Source organism: Periplaneta americana, chromosome 4 (assembly GCF_040183065.1).
Source record: "Periplaneta americana isolate PAMFEO1 chromosome 4, P.americana_PAMFEO1_priV1, whole genome shotgun sequence".
NCBI lineage: Eukaryota > Metazoa > Arthropoda > Insecta > Blattodea > Blattidae > Periplaneta > Periplaneta americana.
Window position 1 is genome coordinate 39,601,872 of NC_091120.1, and position 19,735 is coordinate 39,621,606.

Here is a 19,735-nt window from a genome sequence, read left to right on the forward strand (position 1 = left end):
CGAATGAATACCAACAGTAATGCCGAGGTAGTCTGTTCTTGTAAAAAGCTGGCGTCACTTGAGCTCGTAGTTGTTCACGTTAGCACGTGGTACTGAAGTATGGCTTCTGCATCCTCTGTGTGTGTGGTTATTAAACATAAGAGTGGAAACCCTCTCAAAAGCGGAGAAAAACAAATAGTCTTTTATATATATATATATATATTTATATATATATATATATATATATATATATAATATGTTAAGTGAGTTTTAATTACAGTAATTATAAAGTAAATGTTTCCTAAGCAAACGAATACATAGTAGTGAGGTTAGGTCTACTTGACGAGTAACGGGAAATGTTTAACATGGAACAGAATGCACAACAGTAGGCGGGAACATGTACTGAGAATCTATGGCGCCAAACAGCGGCCAATGAAGCCTCACTTCAGTCACGTGCTATTGTTTACATTAGGATTTTTCTTACAGCGAAAAGATTATAAGTTAGTCTAGATAGGTCCTAATGTTTTGCAAGATTTCACTTCCTAGTGATTGTAGGCTACAAGATTGACCTGCCAATAAATGACAACAACACTACATGGCTCCACACAGAAACTCGAAAATCGTGAAATGACCTCGAAGTTAAAATGATTACTAATAAAACATAAGATTAAGAAAACATTTAATTAATATAGGGTTGTATTCAGTTTAATATTTACTCACAGAGAAAACAAATGCGAAAATTTTCTAGAAGACATCCCACACCGTCACGTCTCTCCTTGGAAAGCACATCCCACAGACCAGGAATCCCTGCAATGATGTAAGCAGAAGAAAAATTGAAAACCTGTATCGTGAGAGTCTCATTTTTTTTTTAATGAAATTAAGACTTCATTTTTCATGTATCTCCTTTACACACCATGCAGACAAATAGAGGGCATGAAGGAAGAGCTTAATGGTTTTGTGACTTCGGCACTACAGAGGTGGTGTTTCAATTTTTATACAAACTTTAATTTCAACAAAGTTTTGACGATTCCAAAAGTAATTCCAAGTTTTGGATAAATGCGACAATATCTCTCTGGTGTTCAACGTGGTGTGAACTTTTTGCACCGAATTATAGATTATCAAGGCATATATTCCGAATCTTATATTTATGATACGACGAAATAAAAAGGCACACACTTTTTCTCATTCTATGTAATTTTAGTTTTAATAACTTTAGAGTGTATTTGTGGTTGCATTTTGGGCCATTCACAAAGTATAGGATAATTACAAATGTTTTTTATTTCCAATTAGTTTGTGCCTGTTTTGATTGAATGTATTACAAACAGTGAACAAATTCAAAGAACAAAGCCATCAATGTAGTCTCGGGGTAATTAGCTGCTCTGGGGCGTCGATGCGAATCCCGCTTGGGTCGATTATAGGGTAAAGTTGCCTATTTCCGTGATACCCCTAATCCCGTGATACTTCTTTGAAATTGAATATCAGTCAAAGCTTTGCCATTCGACAATAGCGCCAGACATCTTTGTCGAAAGAGTTCATCTTTCGCCTACTTTTGAGAGATCGGTGAATTTCCTAGCAAAATATCCAACCCGTGACATTCAGTGAAAAAAACGTATCACGGAGTTAGGCAACTTTACCATATGTTTGGTTTTTTTTTTTTTTTTTTTCCCTCAACTACAAGAAAATTTTGAGACAATTTCGTGGTAAATCCTTGACCTCATTTCGCTAAAATATTATTTCGTTATCACAAATTTCACCGACCTCGTAGTTGATACAGCGACGTTAAATAACCGATAGAAATATTAGAACAACTTTATGACTTAGCGTTTTTCACAATTTTACAGGAATGCAGCATACTTCACATTTTTGCTCTGTGACAAATACTTTTTTGCGAATACCTCGAGTTATGCAGTTGGTTATTTAACGACATTGTATCAACTATTGGATTATGCAAATCTAGTCTTTCAGGTGAAGCTCCCTGTAAAGCAGATTTGAATAATTTCAAGGGAAAAATTGTTCCGGGGCCGGGTATCGATCCCGGGACCTCTGGTTGAACGTACCAGCGCTCTACCACTGAGCTACCCGGGAACTCCACCCGACACCCTCTCAACTTTTCCCTTTATATCCACACAACTCGCGTGGGCTGACGAAACGCCAGAGACCCACAACGAGTGCACACAATCTCTGTGTGATTTGGAATTGTGGTTTTCTGTTAACGTACACAGTAACGTACACAGTAACACAGTACGTTACTGTGTACGTTAACAGAAAACCACAATTCCAAATCACAAAGACATTGTGTGCACTCGTTGTGGGTCTCTGGCGTTTCGTCAGCCCACGCGAGTTGTGTGGATATAAAGGGAAAAGTTGAGACGGTGTCGGGTGGAGTTCCCGGGTAGCTCAGTGGTAGAGCGCTAGTACGTTCAACCAGAGGTCCCGGGATCAATACCCGGCCCCGGAACAATTTTTCCCTTGAAATTATTCAACTATTGGATTATTTATCGTCGATAGAGTTGGTGACAGTAAGACGATTTTTGGCCAATTGAAGCCGAGGATTTGCCTCGTTGGTTTTTGACGAGATGAGGCCGAAGATTTGTCTAGATTGCCTCACATTCGCCTTACAGTTTGGCAAAACTTCGGGAAAAACCAAATCAGGTAACCAGCCAAGAGAAAATCGAACCCACGCCCAAGCGCAGATCCGGATCAGCAGGCAAACGCTCTACCACCTGAACTACGCTGGCAACTTCTACTCTTTGGTGTTTAGCTTCTTTTGAACTTCTAGTCTTTAATTATATTCGCCATTGTATGTAATACCAAAGCAGGCCCACATAGAATTTATCAATAATTACATAAATACTAGTACATGTACGATTAATTACTAGACATCGGATTTTAGGTAAAAACTTGTTTTGTTCCTTAAGTATTCATATTACATCGTATTAACACATTTCAAGGATTGTTATAATTATTATGAGTAATATTGCTAATTTTATAGAGCGTAAAAATGTCTAATGCCTCTGGTTGAGTGAAAGAGAAGGCCTCACGGCCTTAACTCTGCCAGAAAAAATAAAGCCCTGCCAAGACTCTGGAATTCGTTACCTGCTAGCATCAGGGATGTCGAAATAAAATTGAATTCAAACACAAACTTACCAGGCACTTGGTCAGTAATTGGGACTCGTTCAGACATGGTTTCTTGTAAACAGTTCTCTTAATCTACCACAAAATATTTCAATATCCGGTAATTTCATCACTATAGAATTTTGTTATTCTAGGTTCAATTTGTAATTCAGTAAATACAAAATATTCTTCGTTCTTAACTTCTATGATAAAATGTCTAGCTTTCATTAATCAGGTAATCTTGTCGTACTTTAATTTTTATTGTAATTGTAATTGTAAATTTAATATTAATTGTAATTTTATTCTTCATATTATATTTGTAATTCCCTGGTAGAGGGGCAAAGAAGGCCTGACGGCCTTATCTCTACCAGGTTAAATAAATAAATACTGCTAATTATTATTATTATTATTAGTAGTAGTAGTAGTAGTAGTGGTAGTAGTAGTAGTAGTAGTAGTAGTAGTAGTAGTAGTTAGATATTTTAATTAAGTAACGTAACCACGTACGTATGTTTAAATTTAAATTCAGAAACCCTAATCAAAATTTAACCATAAGAGATTGATCAAAACATTAATTCAATATAAAATACTTAGTTACTTACTGGCTTGTAAGGAACCCGGAGGTTCATTTCCGCCCTCACATAAGCCCGTCATTAGCCCCTATCCTGAGCAAGATTAATCCAGTCTCTACCATCATATCCCACCTCCCTCAAATCCATTTTAATATTATCTTCCCACCTACGTCTCGGCCTCCTCAAACGTCTTTTTCCCTCCGGCCTCCCAACTAACACTCTATATGCATGTCTGGATTCCCCCATACGTGCTACATGTCCTGCCCAACTCAAACGTCTGGATTTAATGTTCCTAATTATGTCCGGTGAAGAATACAATGCGTGCAGCTATGCGTTGTGTAACTTTCTCCATTCTCCTGTAACTTCATCCCTCTCAGCCCCAAATATTTTCCTAAGAACCTTATTCTCAAACACCCTTAATCTCTGTTCCTCTCTCAAAGTGAGAGTCCAAGTTTCACAACCATACAGAACAACCTGTAATATAACCGTTTTATAAATTCTAACTTTCAGATTTTTTGACAGAAGACTAGATGACAAAAGCTTCTCAACCGAATAATAACACGCATTTCCCATATTTATTCTGCGTTTAATTTCCTCCCGAGTGTCATTTATATTTGTTACTGTTGCTCCAAGATATTTTAATTTTTCTACCTCTTCGAAAGATAAATCGCCAATTTTTATAGTTCCATTTCGTACAATATAAAATACTACATAAAATAATTGGTACTAAACAAATTAAATATAGAGGTTTTATCCTCTTTGTAACTAAACAACAATATGTAGATTTGCTAATTTTAGACAAAATCAAATTCAAGCAAGTAACGTCCTAGTAACTTTCTAATCACGCAGGCATTCTCCTCACATCAAGCTGTAATTGCTTTCTAATTGAGAAGGAAGAGTAGATGCTAAATGCCAACAAGTATTCGTCCGTCCCTACGAAATGAGCCAAAATTAATCCGCTAATGTGTACGGGCTCACTGCTAGCAGAGAACACGCCTTTGTGACACAGTCCGGGTGTCAGCCAAGGCATCTGCCACTTTGCCATATCGGAACCCCCGTGTCTGGGCACAGAGGCGCATGACAATATGCCACACGCTTGTCGCCCTCCTGACCCTGTTCGGTCGCATCAATAAAAGGTTCGCGCCAGGAGGTGTGGTCTCACAATCACTCCGGTGTCCATCTGACATTGACCACAACACACGATGCTGCTACCTGCTCTGGTCTGCCTATTGGCACTTGCCTGCAGTGCCACCAGCACCGACGACAATGAGATCGTCGGAAGTTCTTCCAGAAGGATTAGCAACGGCGAAGAACTGCTGTCTGCAGTCATTGGAGACTGTTTTACCGGTGGCGACAAGAGTGTGTCTTCGATGTCGTGTCTGCGACTGAAAGTTTTGTCTTATCTGGATTCGCTGGTCGGTGAAGAAGAAGCGAGAGCGTTTGAAGACAGTGACGGCGAGAAACTCGACTCCATGATACTGGCCAGGACTACTCGGTACCTCCACAGCCACGAGTTCAAGGTGCAGCTGCCGGAGTTCCTATTCCAGGAGGCAGTGCTTACATTCAGACCGGGAAAGAGTCTGGCCGACTTCAAAATTGAATTTCCGAAACCAGATCCAAATGAAGACAGGGCTCTATCAGAAGGTAAAAATATATTTGGATGATATTCTGCAGGAAGGAATAAACTCGTAGCTTTAGATAAAATGGGCTATTCAAGTAACTACATTCACTTATACAAATTAAATATTTTAATTCCCTTTCTTTTCCGAAATTGGACTTATTTTAAAAAACAGATTTTCATATTAAAACTAATTATGAAAAAAAAATTCATTTTATGTCGATACTGGAAGTCTACTACATTTTCTTTCTGTAGGAAGGGATAAACTCGTAGCATTAGATAAAATGGGCTACTCAAATTAAATATTTCAATTTCCTTTCTTTTCCGAAATTAGACTTATTTTAAAACACAGATTTTCATATTAAAACTAATTATAAAAAAAAATCCATTTTATGTTGATACTGAAATTCAACTACATTTTCTTTCTGTAGGAAGGGATAAACTCGTAGCTTTAGATAAAATGGGCTACATTCACTTATACAAATTAAATATTTTAACTCCTTTTCTTTTCCGAAATTGGACTCATTTTAAAACACAGATTTTCATATTAAAACTAATTATGAAAAAAAAAGTTTTCATTTTATGTTGATACTGAAATTCAACTACATTTTCTTAGCTCGAGTATTGTGTGGATTGATTCTTTCCAGCAGAATTTTATCCATTTGTTTTTCACTTAATTATTTTCTACTACCTACGTAATATCTTTGTTGTTACATCAACTCAAGAAAGCAGGTTGCAACCTCATAAATGACACCAGTAAGGCATCACTCATGAGGAAACTTACCTCTGACTGAGGTTCTGGCTGATATGTATATATATTATCAGACAGTACATCTCACTTGACGCTATGTCTCAAAGGAAGAACAATTGTTTGTATGCATCTGAAGTCTGATTAGTGGAATATGTAGCTAATCGGCGATGAATGCATTGGGGTGGGGGGGAAAGGAACTGGCCACCTACCCCATTATCTTCTGGCCTAGTTGCCTCATGAGTGATGTCTTATTGGTGTTAATTATGAGGTTAAAACTTGTCTTCGGACAGTTGACTAAACAATATGAGGCAACCAAGTACAGAGTTAATGGAGTAGAGTGACCAGATCCTTTCTTCCAGTAACATGTTACAGTAATGAGACTTCAGATGTATACAAACAATATTGTTCTTCCCATGACACATATCGTCAAGTGTGATGTACTGACTAGTAATATACTATATGTACTTATCAGCCATAACCTTCATTAGAGGTAGTAATGTCTTTACAAAAAGTATTTCTGAACATTTGGCTTATCGCAGAATAATCACTGAAATAATACATGAGACTTGGTGTAAGTCTTGTGTGATAATATTATCTCATAAGAGAGGCTACAAAATGTTAGAATTTTCCGTAATTGTTTACTTAATAATATAATAATGATAATAATAATAATAATAATAATAATAATAATAATAATAATAATAATAATAATAATAATAATAATGATAATGACTGTTTGGCAAACACCTGCATAGAATTGAAATATATCAGTCCCCTAACTGCTCATTGTGCAATTCAAATCAATAAATGGATTCGGAACACCTCAAAATCTGTGCTTCAGTGGTTGACCATGACAATATCTTTGAAATATATTGGAGTGCAAGAGGCCAAATGATTTTACTGTCAAACCCCTGGCATTAGAAAACAACAACTTAATAATAATAATAATAATAATAATAATAATAATAATAACTGATCGAGGCGGCTCAGACGATTACGTTTGAGACCGTCATTCGGATGAACCCGGGTTCAAACCCCGTGACCGGCCCATGTGACTGGATTTTTCATGGTTTCCCTCAATCACAAAAGCAAATGCTGGATAGGAAATGTATATATCATGATTCATCACAGCCTTAATCGGTAATATCATAAACATTTAAAATATCTAAATCAGTATATTAACACGTCACCTGTAACACACGACAATAGTAACAGAAGCACAGTCGGAAATGGTTTACTAGTATACCCAAAGATCCTACACATGCGATATGACCATAAATGTTAAAGCCTGTATAAATAAACTCAAAATAATAATAATAATAATAATAATAATAATAATAATAATAATAATCAGTGACGCGACAGCAAGTAAAAGAACCTTATTCCTGATAAGAGGACTTGAGGGAAAATTTCTCTGTCATTTCCAGCACACGTTGAATTAAGATGTTCTAATATTTGCAATTGAGTGGCTCAGTGCCAAAAACGTCATTCAAGTCTAAACTTAGATGTCGATTTTTAAAATTATATGCTCTCAATTGGAAATTATTTCTCCTTTACTATAATCTAATTTTTATCTAGTACAAGTACTTTGGCATATACATAAATAATAATTTACAGCAATTCTATACAGAAATCAGAGGCTGAAAGATATGTGTGTTAGGCAACTCTGGCACTGAGCCACTGAATTGAAAGCGATTAAATAAAATAGTACAATTATAAATGGTGAGTGGAGGGGACTAATCCAATGACCGCTCTGAGGGAAACCATTGATTGAAGACGAGCGTCTACCCTTACTAATCACCTTCTGTCACGCGCATCTTACCCCTTAACGGCCGTGAGCCGATGCAGCCCGCAATACCCTCCCGCAATGATCGTCTCCGCTTGTCATAGACTCCACCCAAATGCGTCGATTTACTCCACAGATTCCAGAAACGGAGTGTAGATGAAAGAACCACTGAATGGGTACGTTTTAGAAACAGACAAATCACTATTGCTACTGGAAAGCAGCCAATTAGAAACTTAGAGCTAAGTGACGGTGTAGCATCCGTCGCTTTCCTGAGATGTGGTGACGGGCACGTGATACTGGAGAAGATTCTTTTTGAAGAACTATAATTATTGTATCAATTGTGAATAAGTTTTTTATGTTAAATTTTAATTAAAATGTTGTCACTAATTTTCAAATGACCCATGTATTTTCTGAATTGATCTTCTATTCATTATATAGATCGAGTGACTAGTTTCCTCCATTAGTTTTGGTTAAGGAGGAAACATCAGCTTCTTAGCTTAATTGAAGGCCAGGTTGACAGTGAAACGGTACAGTAGTCTAAGCCAATGGCTATCTAAAAATTCATTCGGCTTATAAACCAAAAGGGGCGCTTAAGGACTCAGTTTACGTACTGAGAATAAGTAAACAAATATTCGGAAATGAGCTACCTAGCCCCGATTTACTGCAAGTAAAAGAACCCTTGAGCTTGAGGAATGATTTGTCTGTCATTTAACAGCACACGTTGAATTTACATGTTCTAAACCAGGCCTGCACAAACAGCGCTCAACGAGCGCGCGCGCTCCTTCGGAGCGGGAGAGCCGAGTTTACCGCTCGCCGAAACGGAGAGGAAAATACGTCAGAATGATATAGACTTGTATAGGTAGAGTAGAGGGAAACTACCACTCAGTTATCTAGTGGAGTGCAGTGTGTAGGCCTATTCTCAGTAACTCTTTCACGTTGCTTAGCTACAGTACAGTATGAAGGAATCTAAAAGACGGAAAATAACATTTAACATTTAACGATTTACAGCTCGAACTTATTGATCTTCAATGTGACCTAAGATCGTTTGAATAATACTGCTAGCCTGGTTGAGTTTTACAAGACTAAACATTAGCAATAATATCCACGACTACACAGGCTGGCTATGAAAATGATTGCTATGTTTGGCTCAACATTTATATTTGTGAGTAACTGTTTTCTATAATCAACTTTAATTAAGGCAGACATCGAACATCTGTAGCTGATGTTTCATTACGATCAGTAGGCTACTGTTCCTTTTAGCTGCCAACAGCATAAAATCTCTTTTTGATGTACTGATAAATAAAAATATAACACAATTATATTGTACATTTAAGTAGCTATAGAATTTCTATGGTTTCTGTAAAATAAATATTTCTTTATTAATTAATATTAGTCCAAGATAGTTTTGCAAACACTGAATGGGAATTCACTTCATAAACACTTCCTTTTCTGTATATTTTGTATGAGATCCACCCCTTCTTCCAGTCCACCCTTATACAGAGCGCAGCTAATATCTGCATTCCGCTCATAAGCTGTGAGCCGGCTCGGAGAGGGCAAACCTTGTGCAGGCCTGTTCTAAACTTTGCAATTGAAAGTAATTAAATAAAATATACAACTATACTGATACTGTAACACTGAACAACAAATTTACTTTTTGTCTTCCTCTGAAATAAAAATATGTGAATATTACTAATATGTGTGCCCTAAATCTGAATTTAAAATCTAAATTGCCCCATCACGTAACATTTTCCGGGAAAAATGAATTGATTTTTTACGAAAAAAAAACTTTTTTCAAATTTTTCAATGCTGCTGGCAAAATTACAACACAGTAGGGATTCAAAATGCCTCATAATACTTGAAAAATGTGTGCTGAATACAAAAATGATGTTACATAGTTTAAAATACAACAACAACAAAAATATTTCACGCTTATAATGAGAAAAATCTCGGAATTTGAACTTAGCATTTAAAAGAATTTTCTGGATGACTTCCGTTTATAACTAGACACGGGACTGCCTTTTACAAGGGATTAACAAAAGTCTGCAAGAATGCTGCGTGATGATCTTCCTTTATATCGCCTTTCCATTTCAGATATTTCTTGATGAAATCTTTCCCCATGCTCGTCGCTTACCGCTCCAAGGTTAGGAGGAAAGAAATCCAAATGAGAAACTAAAAAGTGTAGCCTATTTTGAGAGACATATTACACCCCATTTTCTCATATGCACTTGACATGGTTTCCACAATAAGTTCTATGTAGTTGTCTGCCCTAGAATTTCCAAGGAGATTTGAGCAAACATCTTCGAAAGCCCGCCATTCCATATTTTCTGTAACGGTAAGTTTTTTTCTCAAACATGGAGTCAGCCATAAATTCACAGAATTTGTGGACCTATGAAAATGCCCTTCACTCAAGATGGTAAACTTTTCTTTTAAATAATGAAAATCACATCCTTGTTTGTTCATTGGGTAGACCTCACTTTGAACTGTTATAAAATTTACTAAATAGAAGGAACCAATATCTGTTCATTTATTAGAATTGAAAAAGAACATGCCAACAACCATAAGAAACCGGAAATGTCATAAACTCATAAAATGCATTAGCTTTTATTTTGGTTTTCAACCCACATCAGATGTTTCCTAGGTGGAACGCTTACCGAAAAGTGAAACCTTAGTAAATCTTACAAACCTTACGTGATAGGAAGAAAAGACATGCATTTTCGAATTCAGCGCAATCAAATCATAGTTGTTTTAAGTCGAAGCAAAATTCTTGTTGTTCAGTTTAATTATTATTAGTATATGCTATATCATGAAGTAATACATAGTAAAAGAAGTGTCAGTAGTATCAGTAGTAGTATTGACAGTAGTAGTAATTTTAGTGGCTGTAGATGCACTTGAAATATTGTTTTCGCTATTCTCTATCTAAAGTTTACCCATTTTGAAGACCTCTCTTTTTCAGGACCTCTTTCTGTCATGTTACGTTAACCAATCAGGTCATGTTATATGAAAAAGGAATTAAGAATGGTTAGTGATATGTCGCAGGTTACACTCTACAGTTATACTGATTACAAAATGCATGAAGCTCACAGCAAAATATGCATGGGTGTCAGCTATAACGTGAAATGTGAAAGGTTTTAGATGGAAAATTAGTGTTGGTTATTGCATGCCGTCATCATTATATAACTTGAAGAATCTCAGATGCCGAATCATTCTACCCATAATTTTATTTTGAGCGTACATCGAATGAGCTAACAGGATGTGTTGCATAATGCTTCTCAATTGCGTCATTTTTCCGTTATTTCTAGTAAATATTACGAACTTCAGTTAAATCAACCATCTTTGTTTTCAGATAAATTGTGTAATGTACAAAGCTCAGATATCAATTGAACGAAAATCTTATGCTCAGATCTTCAGTTATTTGAAAATTTTAAGTTCAAATCGACTTTTTTTCAGTATAAATATTAAAAAGTGAAAAAAAAACTTTCATGTCAAAGCAAATTATTTTAGCGAAAATTAAAAATCAACACTAAACGAATTACATAAGTTTACTAGTCTGTGTGATTGTAACTTAAAAATTGTACGAATATAAATTGTACTGTTCTGATTGACTGTAACTTCAAGATCTGTACAGAAAAGTAAAAATCGTAACATTGAACATTATGTAATTTCCCCTCCAAATCAAATGTTTTTCATTTTCCGCCAGAAGCGTCTTTTTAGTGTAAAATATAGGCCTAATATAATCTCATTGTATATATATTTGAAGCCTTAAGAAACTTCTTGTGCGCTAAAATGGCAAATATAACGGTAAAATAATTGTGAAATATGACATCACTTGAGAACGCCATTCCATTTGTGTAACGTCAGTAAATATTACATCAACATAGTCCATCCGTTATGAAACTTTTTTACTCTGCATCACTGATAGAATGCTAGATGTTTGTTCGTTATCCGTTGTAACTGTAATAACACTTATTAACTGTAATAAGTCTATGCATTTCTGCTGAATAATTGTATACGAAGAAATCTCATGTCTAATATATTGTACCACTGTAAAAAAAGTCACTCTAGTTATCTATATCCGGCAGATATTTTCCACTTTACAGTGCAGTTGCCATTTTCGCGATTGACATGAACTTATGCCACTACATCATTAAAATAATTTTTTACATCAACATTGTTTACAAATTTTTAGTAAAGCAAGTTTTACAATAGTTTTACAGTACAAAATTATAAATAACACTGGTCTACAGTGATTTTGCTATTGAACAAAAACAAGTGTAGCCTACCAACCTTAATTTGAGTGTGCTGATTACAGATCTGAAGAGCGTTTTTTTCTATCACGTCACAATTTTAAAATAATAACATTTTTAATGTTTACATTTTTAATACATTAAGATCCATTTTATTTATTTTATTGTGATTTTGCTACAGAACAATAACAGATGTACCAACCCTATTTTGAGTATGCTGATTACAGATCTGAAGTCCGGGTTTTTCTATCACGTCACAATTTGAAAATAATAACATTTGTAATACATTAAGATACATTTTATTTATTTTATTGTGATTTTGCTACTGAACAATAACAGATGTACCAACCCTAATTTGAGTATGCTGATTACAGATCTGAAGTCCGGGTTTTTCTGTCACGTCACAATTTGAAAATAATACCATTTTTAATACATTAAGATCCATTTTATTTATTTTATTGTGATTTTGCTACTGAACAAAAATAATTGTACTGACACTAATTTGAGTGTGGTGATTACAGATCTGAAGTCCGTTTTTTCTATCACGTCACAATTTTAAAACAGTAACATTTTTAATTTTTAATACATTAAGATCCATTTTTATTTATTTTGTTGTGATTTTGCTACTGAACAAAGACAAGTGTACCAACCCTAATTTGAGTATGCTGATTACAGATCTGAAGTCCGTTTTTTTTTCTATCACGTCACAATTTTAAAATAATAACATTTTTATTGTTTATATTTGTAATACATTAACATCCATTCTATTTATTTTACTGTGATTTTGTTACTGAACAAAAACAAGTCTACCAACCCAAATTTGAGTGTGCTGATTACAGATGTGAAGTTATTTTTTTTCCGTCACGTCATAATTTTAAAATAACAACATTTTTAATGTTTACATTTTTAATACATTAAGATCCATTTTATTTATTTTATTGTGATTTTGCCACTGAACAAAAACAATTGTACTGACCCTAATTTGAGTGTGCTGTTTACAGATCTGAAGTCCGTTTTTTTTCTATCACGTCACAATTTTAAAATAGTAACATATTTAATTTTTAATACATTAAGATCCATTTTATTTATTTTATTGTGATTTTGCTACTGAACAAAAACAAGTGTACCATCCCTAATTTGAGTGTGCTGATTACAGATCTGAAGTCCGTTTTTTTCTACCACGTCACAATTTTAAAATGAAAACACTTTTAATTTTTAACACAAGGCGCTCGTTGAAGCAGAGAAGATATTACATTCACCCCTTCACATTAAGCTTGACCTCATGAGAAACTTTGTGCAGGCTCTGAATCATTATGGCGAAGGCATTAAGTATCTGAAGGAGAAGTTTGGGAGAGTGAAAAGTAATGCAAAATTGATGCTTAGAGCACTTCAGAATCTACGTTGTGGCATGTCTTTAAAATGCACTTTCTTCATTCACACCTCACTTTCTCGCCCCCCCCCAATCAAATCTTGGCGCTGTAAGTGATGAACATGGTGAAAGGTTTCATCAGGACATGAAATCCAGGTACCAAGGTCAATACGATCCGAGCATGATAGGTGATTTCTGCTGGTTCCTACAGCAATCAACCACATGCCAATATAAGCAGGAAATCAAAGGTCTCATGCACTTTATCAGAGTTTTAGTGCTTACTACATATTTTAAATGTATATATTCTTATAAATGTATTTAAAATAATATGATATAACAATTTGCAAAGAATATAATTTGTAAACTAAGCTCAATTTATATCTCTGACTTTACGGTACAGGTATATAATGAATAGTAAGATTTAGAATTGATGTTACAAAAACATCTGACGTGCTATGAAAAATCTGATTACAGATCTGGAATCGGCGCATCAATTTCAGTATAAAACACTTAAAATTTCCTCTATCATTAAATTTCAAGCGACTTTAAATGTGTTAAATGAAATGTATCTGAACCTTGTTCAAAGACTAAAAAAACGTACTCGATCTCTCCGTTACATTTTAACAAGTAAGAACAAAAATTCCTTATGGACAATTCGTTTAATTCAAGAAGCCAAGACTGAAGCTCTTCGATGACTAAGCACAGCTTGAGAATTGTTTGGTCGTTTATTTCTCAGCAAACGCTTTGCAGTCGAGTTAATAGAAGTTTTTCGAAGTTTAACCATTATAAATCGATTAATGGCAGTGTTATAAAAACTACGAGCTTCAATACTGAATTCTTTAATTATGTAACTTCTGACGGTTGAACAAAATACGTGATAAATGTTCAAGTTAGTGACTATACAATTCCTGTGTATGTTTACAGCTCATGTGAGAATTTAATAACAATAAATAACAATATGACAAAAGCGAGTATCCAATAGAAAAAAAACATCCTCTCATACCGTTTTCATATTTCGGGCACAAGTTTCTATAGTCTTGAATCCGCTGTCAAACTACCTAGAAAATGGAATATACAGAATTAACCGTAAGTAATGTCATTAATTTTAGGAAGTTATTCTTTGATATATTTCAAACAGAAAGGTTTAATACAATTTTGCTATTTTTTGCTTCCTTTTCAAGATACATTTTTACTTGGTTATTTAACGACGCTGCATAGTGATCCAAAACGTAAATCTAGCTGGGAAAAATTAATAACTTTTCTTCTATCTTACAGATTCTCATGAAATTTTGTACAGTAGTTACAGGTAACATACTTGTTTTGTATACGAAATCTCATTACGTTTGTGCAAAAGAAACTACCATATTATAAGGAGTGAATTTAGCTAAAATTATCAACTCTTTTCCTATCTAAGAGATTTTCATAAAATTTATACAATAGTTACAGGTAACATATTTGTTTTATAAAAAAAGAAAACAATTTTTATCTCGAAAAGGAAGGAAAAACGAGCAAAATTGCATTATACTTTTTTTTTGTTTGGTAGCCTATATCTCAAAGAATAACTCTCTGTATAAATTAAGGTGAGGTTTCAATCAATTGACCATCAGTTATAGCTATTTTAATGTACACTGCGAACAAGGTTCTGAACCTGTTCTCGTGAATTTTATAATATTTACGAAATAATTACGGCAAAATCAAGCCATACAATGGATAAAACAAAATTATTTATTTTACCAGGACTCTTCAATGTTACTTAGACTGGTTAGCACACACATCACGTTCTGTAATTAATTACCAAGCAAAGCGTTTCTGAGCACGTGTTCCTATATGAAATTTGTTCATAAAGATCTTCTCTACCATCCACAAAAGTCTGCAACAAAGCCACATACTTACTCTGTATACAGACAGACAAGAATACGACATTCTAAAACTACGTTCTCCATACCACCTACGTACAGTATGTTGAAAATGTTATTTTCCGAGAATCTCTAGAATTAAATATTTGGAGCATCATACAACATACAGTATTACTTTCTCTTTATATGTGCTTAGTATACCACAAAGTGAGAAACGAAAAACCTCGAGATTTCTACTATTCGCTTTTCAGGAGAAGATCCGAGCAAAGAATGGGCGTTTCCCCCCCCCCCACTCCTATAACCAATTCCCGACACGGAACTGGCCGACCAACGACAGAGCTTTCTTTGTACCAGCCGGCCAATGACTGAGTCTTGTTTGTCTCAGCCGGCCAATGACGCCAGCCCCATCCACCTGCTCCTTCAAAGACTCTCAGTTACTAGCTTACCTTCTCATCTTACCCCTCAAGGATCATATTCTCCATGCATAGTGTGACCAGACGTCCTCTTTTCTCCGGATATGTCCTCCTTTTTAGGCTTTTGCCGGGGTCCGGGCGGATTTAAAAAAATCAAGAAATATCCTTCTTTTCGTAACTTGAAAGCATGATATTTTGAAATTATCTGGTTTGACGCCTTTTCCATGTAACTTGCCTATAGGTGGCAGCAGCATCGACGGAATATACTCTTTGCTCCCCCTTGTTATATTCATTGTTCACAGATAGCTAGCAAATCGAGAGATCGAGGTGCGAATGTCAATCTACGTAAATAGATATTTTCTGTCCTCTTCATACAGTAGTTCCCTTGACTTTCATATGTAGCTAACTGTAAAATGATTATTATTGTTTTCATAATTATTTTGTAATAAAATAGATGTGAACATACTTTTAAATATGATATAAGCCTAAATTTGTACTGTAAATATTTTGGGATAAATCGCAATATAGCCAACGCCAGTAGGGGAAGTTATCCCCACCCACATGAAATGTGCATTCGACACAACACTCGCCTATGACGTAGAGTGTCTGTTGAGCTAGTAGGGGGAAAGTGGAAGGGGTGGTGGGCTATATTGCGATTTGCCCATATTTTGTAATAAAATAGATTTTGACGTAATTTGAAGTATAATATAGGCCTAAGCTAAATCTAAATACATATTTTCTGTCCCCTTTTTTCGAACAATGTCCTACTTTTTGAAGCTTTGTGTCCTCAATTTTATCGATGTGAATATAGTCACTCTATCCATTAAGGGATTATCTCGTGAAATTTGTACAGTAGTAGGCCTACCTACGTCCCATATCTCTATGCAACGTCCTTATAACCTGCATTACAGTGCCTTTTGTTTCGTTTCAGCTCGTGGAATGCTGAAGAAGAAGCTGCTGTTGCCGCTGTTGCTCCTGGTCAAGCTGAAGCTGAAGGCCCTTATGCCAATCTTCGTTGCCATCATCGGACTCAAGGCCCTCAAGGCGCTGGTCCTCAGCAAGATCGCCATCCTGCTCGTGGTGGGCTTCCTGATCGTGCAGCTGTGCAAGAAGGCGGGCATGGCCATGCCCATGATGCCCATGACGGTGGAACCCGCCCCACCGACCCCGTACGGCGCTCCCGCGGCCGGGCCTTCCACCCCTGCTTCGTCGTACGAACCGGGATGGGACTCCAGCGCGTCTTCAGGAGGTCCATATTCCAGAGTCTGGGACGCGCATCAGATGGCCTACAGCAGCTACTACAATCAGCACCAGCAGCAGCAGCCGGGGCAACAAACGCAGACTTCTCAACAGTAATGCTTTAAATTTTAGTCTGGCTTCACATTGCCTTAGGGTACGTACACGTTGGAGCGACGATAAACGATAAAAGCAGCGATGCTATATCAGAGAGAATTGAAGCATGCATTGGCATTGAGGTGTGCATATTGGAGTAACGATAAAAGAGAAGATAAACGATAAAAGCGACGAAAAAGAAATTTCCATTTTCTTCGCTCTTGTCGTTCATATGATCTCTGATTAAGATAATATTAATCTGTATAATTACCGGTGGTTATCAATATATCCGAATATTAATAGATTTATTATCATTTCGGAATATTAAATTAATTATCATAAATATTGGTAAATTTATCAGTTGTGTATTTATTCGAGATACGTTAGGCCTATGTGATCACAAGAACCATTCACAACACAATGAATTTATACTAGCTTTGGGATAAGAATCGAGTTCAATTTTGTACGTATTTAAGTTATATTACCCTTGAACCTAGCAGCTGATATATCCTATATATCTTCTTTCATTAAGTGGATGTATAGAATATCTTCTACTGATAAATCAAAATGTTCGCTTCTCTCGTCCTAGTTGCTCCGATATGAACACTTGATTCTTTGAGAATACCAAAGAGTCGCTAGATCATTTCTCTTATCGTTTATCGTTGCTCCAACGTGTACGTACCCTTAGATACCTGACATAAACCACCCGTTTAAATAACGCGATTCTCGATTGAATATTTGGACGTTATTTTTTAAAGAGGCGTTTTTCATAATTTATTTCGATCAATAACCAGAAAAAAATAAGTTCTAAAACGAATATTTGGACGTTATTTTTAAAGAGCTGCTTTTTCATAATTTATTTCGATCAATAGCCAGAAAAAAATAAGTTCTAAAACGTCAAATAGCCTATCTCTGTTATGACTACACCAAGTTACGATTACCGATTGTAAATAATGTCACTACTAACACTATACATTGGCAGCTATAAAACTTCTGCAATCAGTTCAGCACAGTCCACTGAACAAAAAGATTTAATAGTATTTCATAATAATTATGAAAGTTTGCCTGGAAAAAATGCTTTTGCATGTCCTATGTTTTTGTAGAAGTTAATAACAAAGTAAAGTTGAGAGACTCATCTGAACATCATGAAGAGACATTAACTAATAGACTACTAAACTGGACTGACTGACATCATTAACAGCTGATATAGTTCGCCTCTTTGGTCTCGAGGTAGCGTGCTAGACTCCTGATCAAGATGGCCCAGGTTCGATTCCCGGTCGTAAAGTTAGGGGGATTTAATTCGGACCTCTTCACAGGGGACTGATTGTCTGTCCATCGTCCAAGTGTGTGTGGTGTCTCGAAGTGGCCCCCGGGTACCCTGACCCAGTAAACGGGGGAGTCCTGTAGTGGTGCGTGTTTTGAGTAGAGTTGTGGGTCTAGGCACAATAAGCTTCAGGCTGCGGTGCCGAAATTAGTAAAAAAAAAGAAAACAAAACAGCTGATATAAATAAATGGGGTACTTTGTAAGTGGATGTCAGATATAGATGTGTTTTGTGGATATTCTCTGATATTCACTTAAATTACAAAAAGGAGAGCAGCGCGTCAGCTTTTTCAAAAACGCTTTCTGTTGTGAATCGGTGACCTGATTACTGGCTACTACCCATCCTACAAACATTATATTTTAATCATTTAAAATGAAAGCGTGAGAGATAAGAAAACTTGATTAAATATGTTTGTTCAACGGATTCCCCCGCACCACTTATAGCCTATAAGCTTCGCAGCTTATATACTTCACACGCTGTACTGTTTAGTTTTCGGAGCGTACAACACTATTTCAGTCGGTAATCAATCTTGGTCGACGTATACATTTTTGTGTAACATTAAAATAATGAACTAAATTAATATGTCCGTTGTAAATAATGAGACAACAGTACGGCATGTGGTAATTAAAACTGAATTTCTGTTGTTGAGCTGCGAGAAAAAATTTCTATTGAAAAATTACTACATGTACATGTACTTGAAGACAAATATGAGAGATAAGACAAAACCGTGCCTTGGTAAATGTACCTGATTTTAATTTCTTAATAATGTTCGTCCATTAAGTGTCAGGTCTACACTTCACTTTACCGATGACATTAACAAATTTAAGCGGACGAATTATATGCTGGAAATTATGTTCAACAAGTTGACCATTTTGATTCGAAATCTTATATAAATAAATATAGGGTAACACCAACTAGTCCTCAGGTTTTCCACTGTGTGTTTTTCTGCGACCACATTATGAACCGTTACCAAAGATCTTGGGTTCGTATGTCTAACCAAATATGAATTTTCAAGATTTACGGTTCATGCGAATCTTAAGACCAAACTTTAACTTAAATTATTGTATTTTATTTATTCCGTGAAATACTAATGTTGTATATTTAATAAATTAAAGACAAATGCATAATTAAATAATAAATAATTGAAGACAAATATTATTTGTTAACTACTTTTGTCTCTTATTATTCCCCAAATCCTCCCTCCTTTCATTAACATATAAGATGTGAAATGTTGCTCAGAAAATTATTCTTAATTTCTTTTAAAGGTTGGGAACTTTAATTCCTTTCGTCCCCATTGAGAAATATGAACTTATATTAGACTTCCACTATGGTACAGTATGGTAAGTAATAGAGCTGAAGTGTGGGAGAAGCCCACAAACGTG

General features: G+C 35.6%; 2 protein-coding genes across 3 annotated transcripts in view; one reads left to right on the forward strand and one right to left on the reverse strand.

Moving 5' to 3' along the window:
* Osi24 (Protein) overlaps positions 1 to 761 on the reverse strand; it is a 226,835-nt gene extending 226,074 nt beyond the window's left edge. Inside the window, exon 1 of one of the 2 annotated variants that reach the window (XM_069823218.1) lies at positions 700 to 761. The gene's annotated coding sequence lies outside the window, so the exon portion shown is untranslated. The remainder of the gene's footprint in view (positions 1 to 699) is intronic. The other variant, XM_069823217.1, reaches the window with a different exon arrangement.
* Positions 762 to 4,828: 4,067 nt separating this feature from the next.
* LOC138697737 (uncharacterized) lies at positions 4,829 to 19,506 on the forward strand. The gene is made up of 2 exons (XM_069823219.1): positions 4,829 to 5,306; positions 16,631 to 19,506. Exons 1-2 carry the CDS (start codon positions 4,865 to 4,867, stop codon positions 17,053 to 17,055), a joined length of 867 nt encoding a protein of 288 aa, XP_069679320.1. The 5' UTR covers positions 4,829 to 4,864; the 3' UTR covers positions 17,056 to 19,506.
* Positions 19,507 to 19,735: the final 229 nt, after the last annotated feature.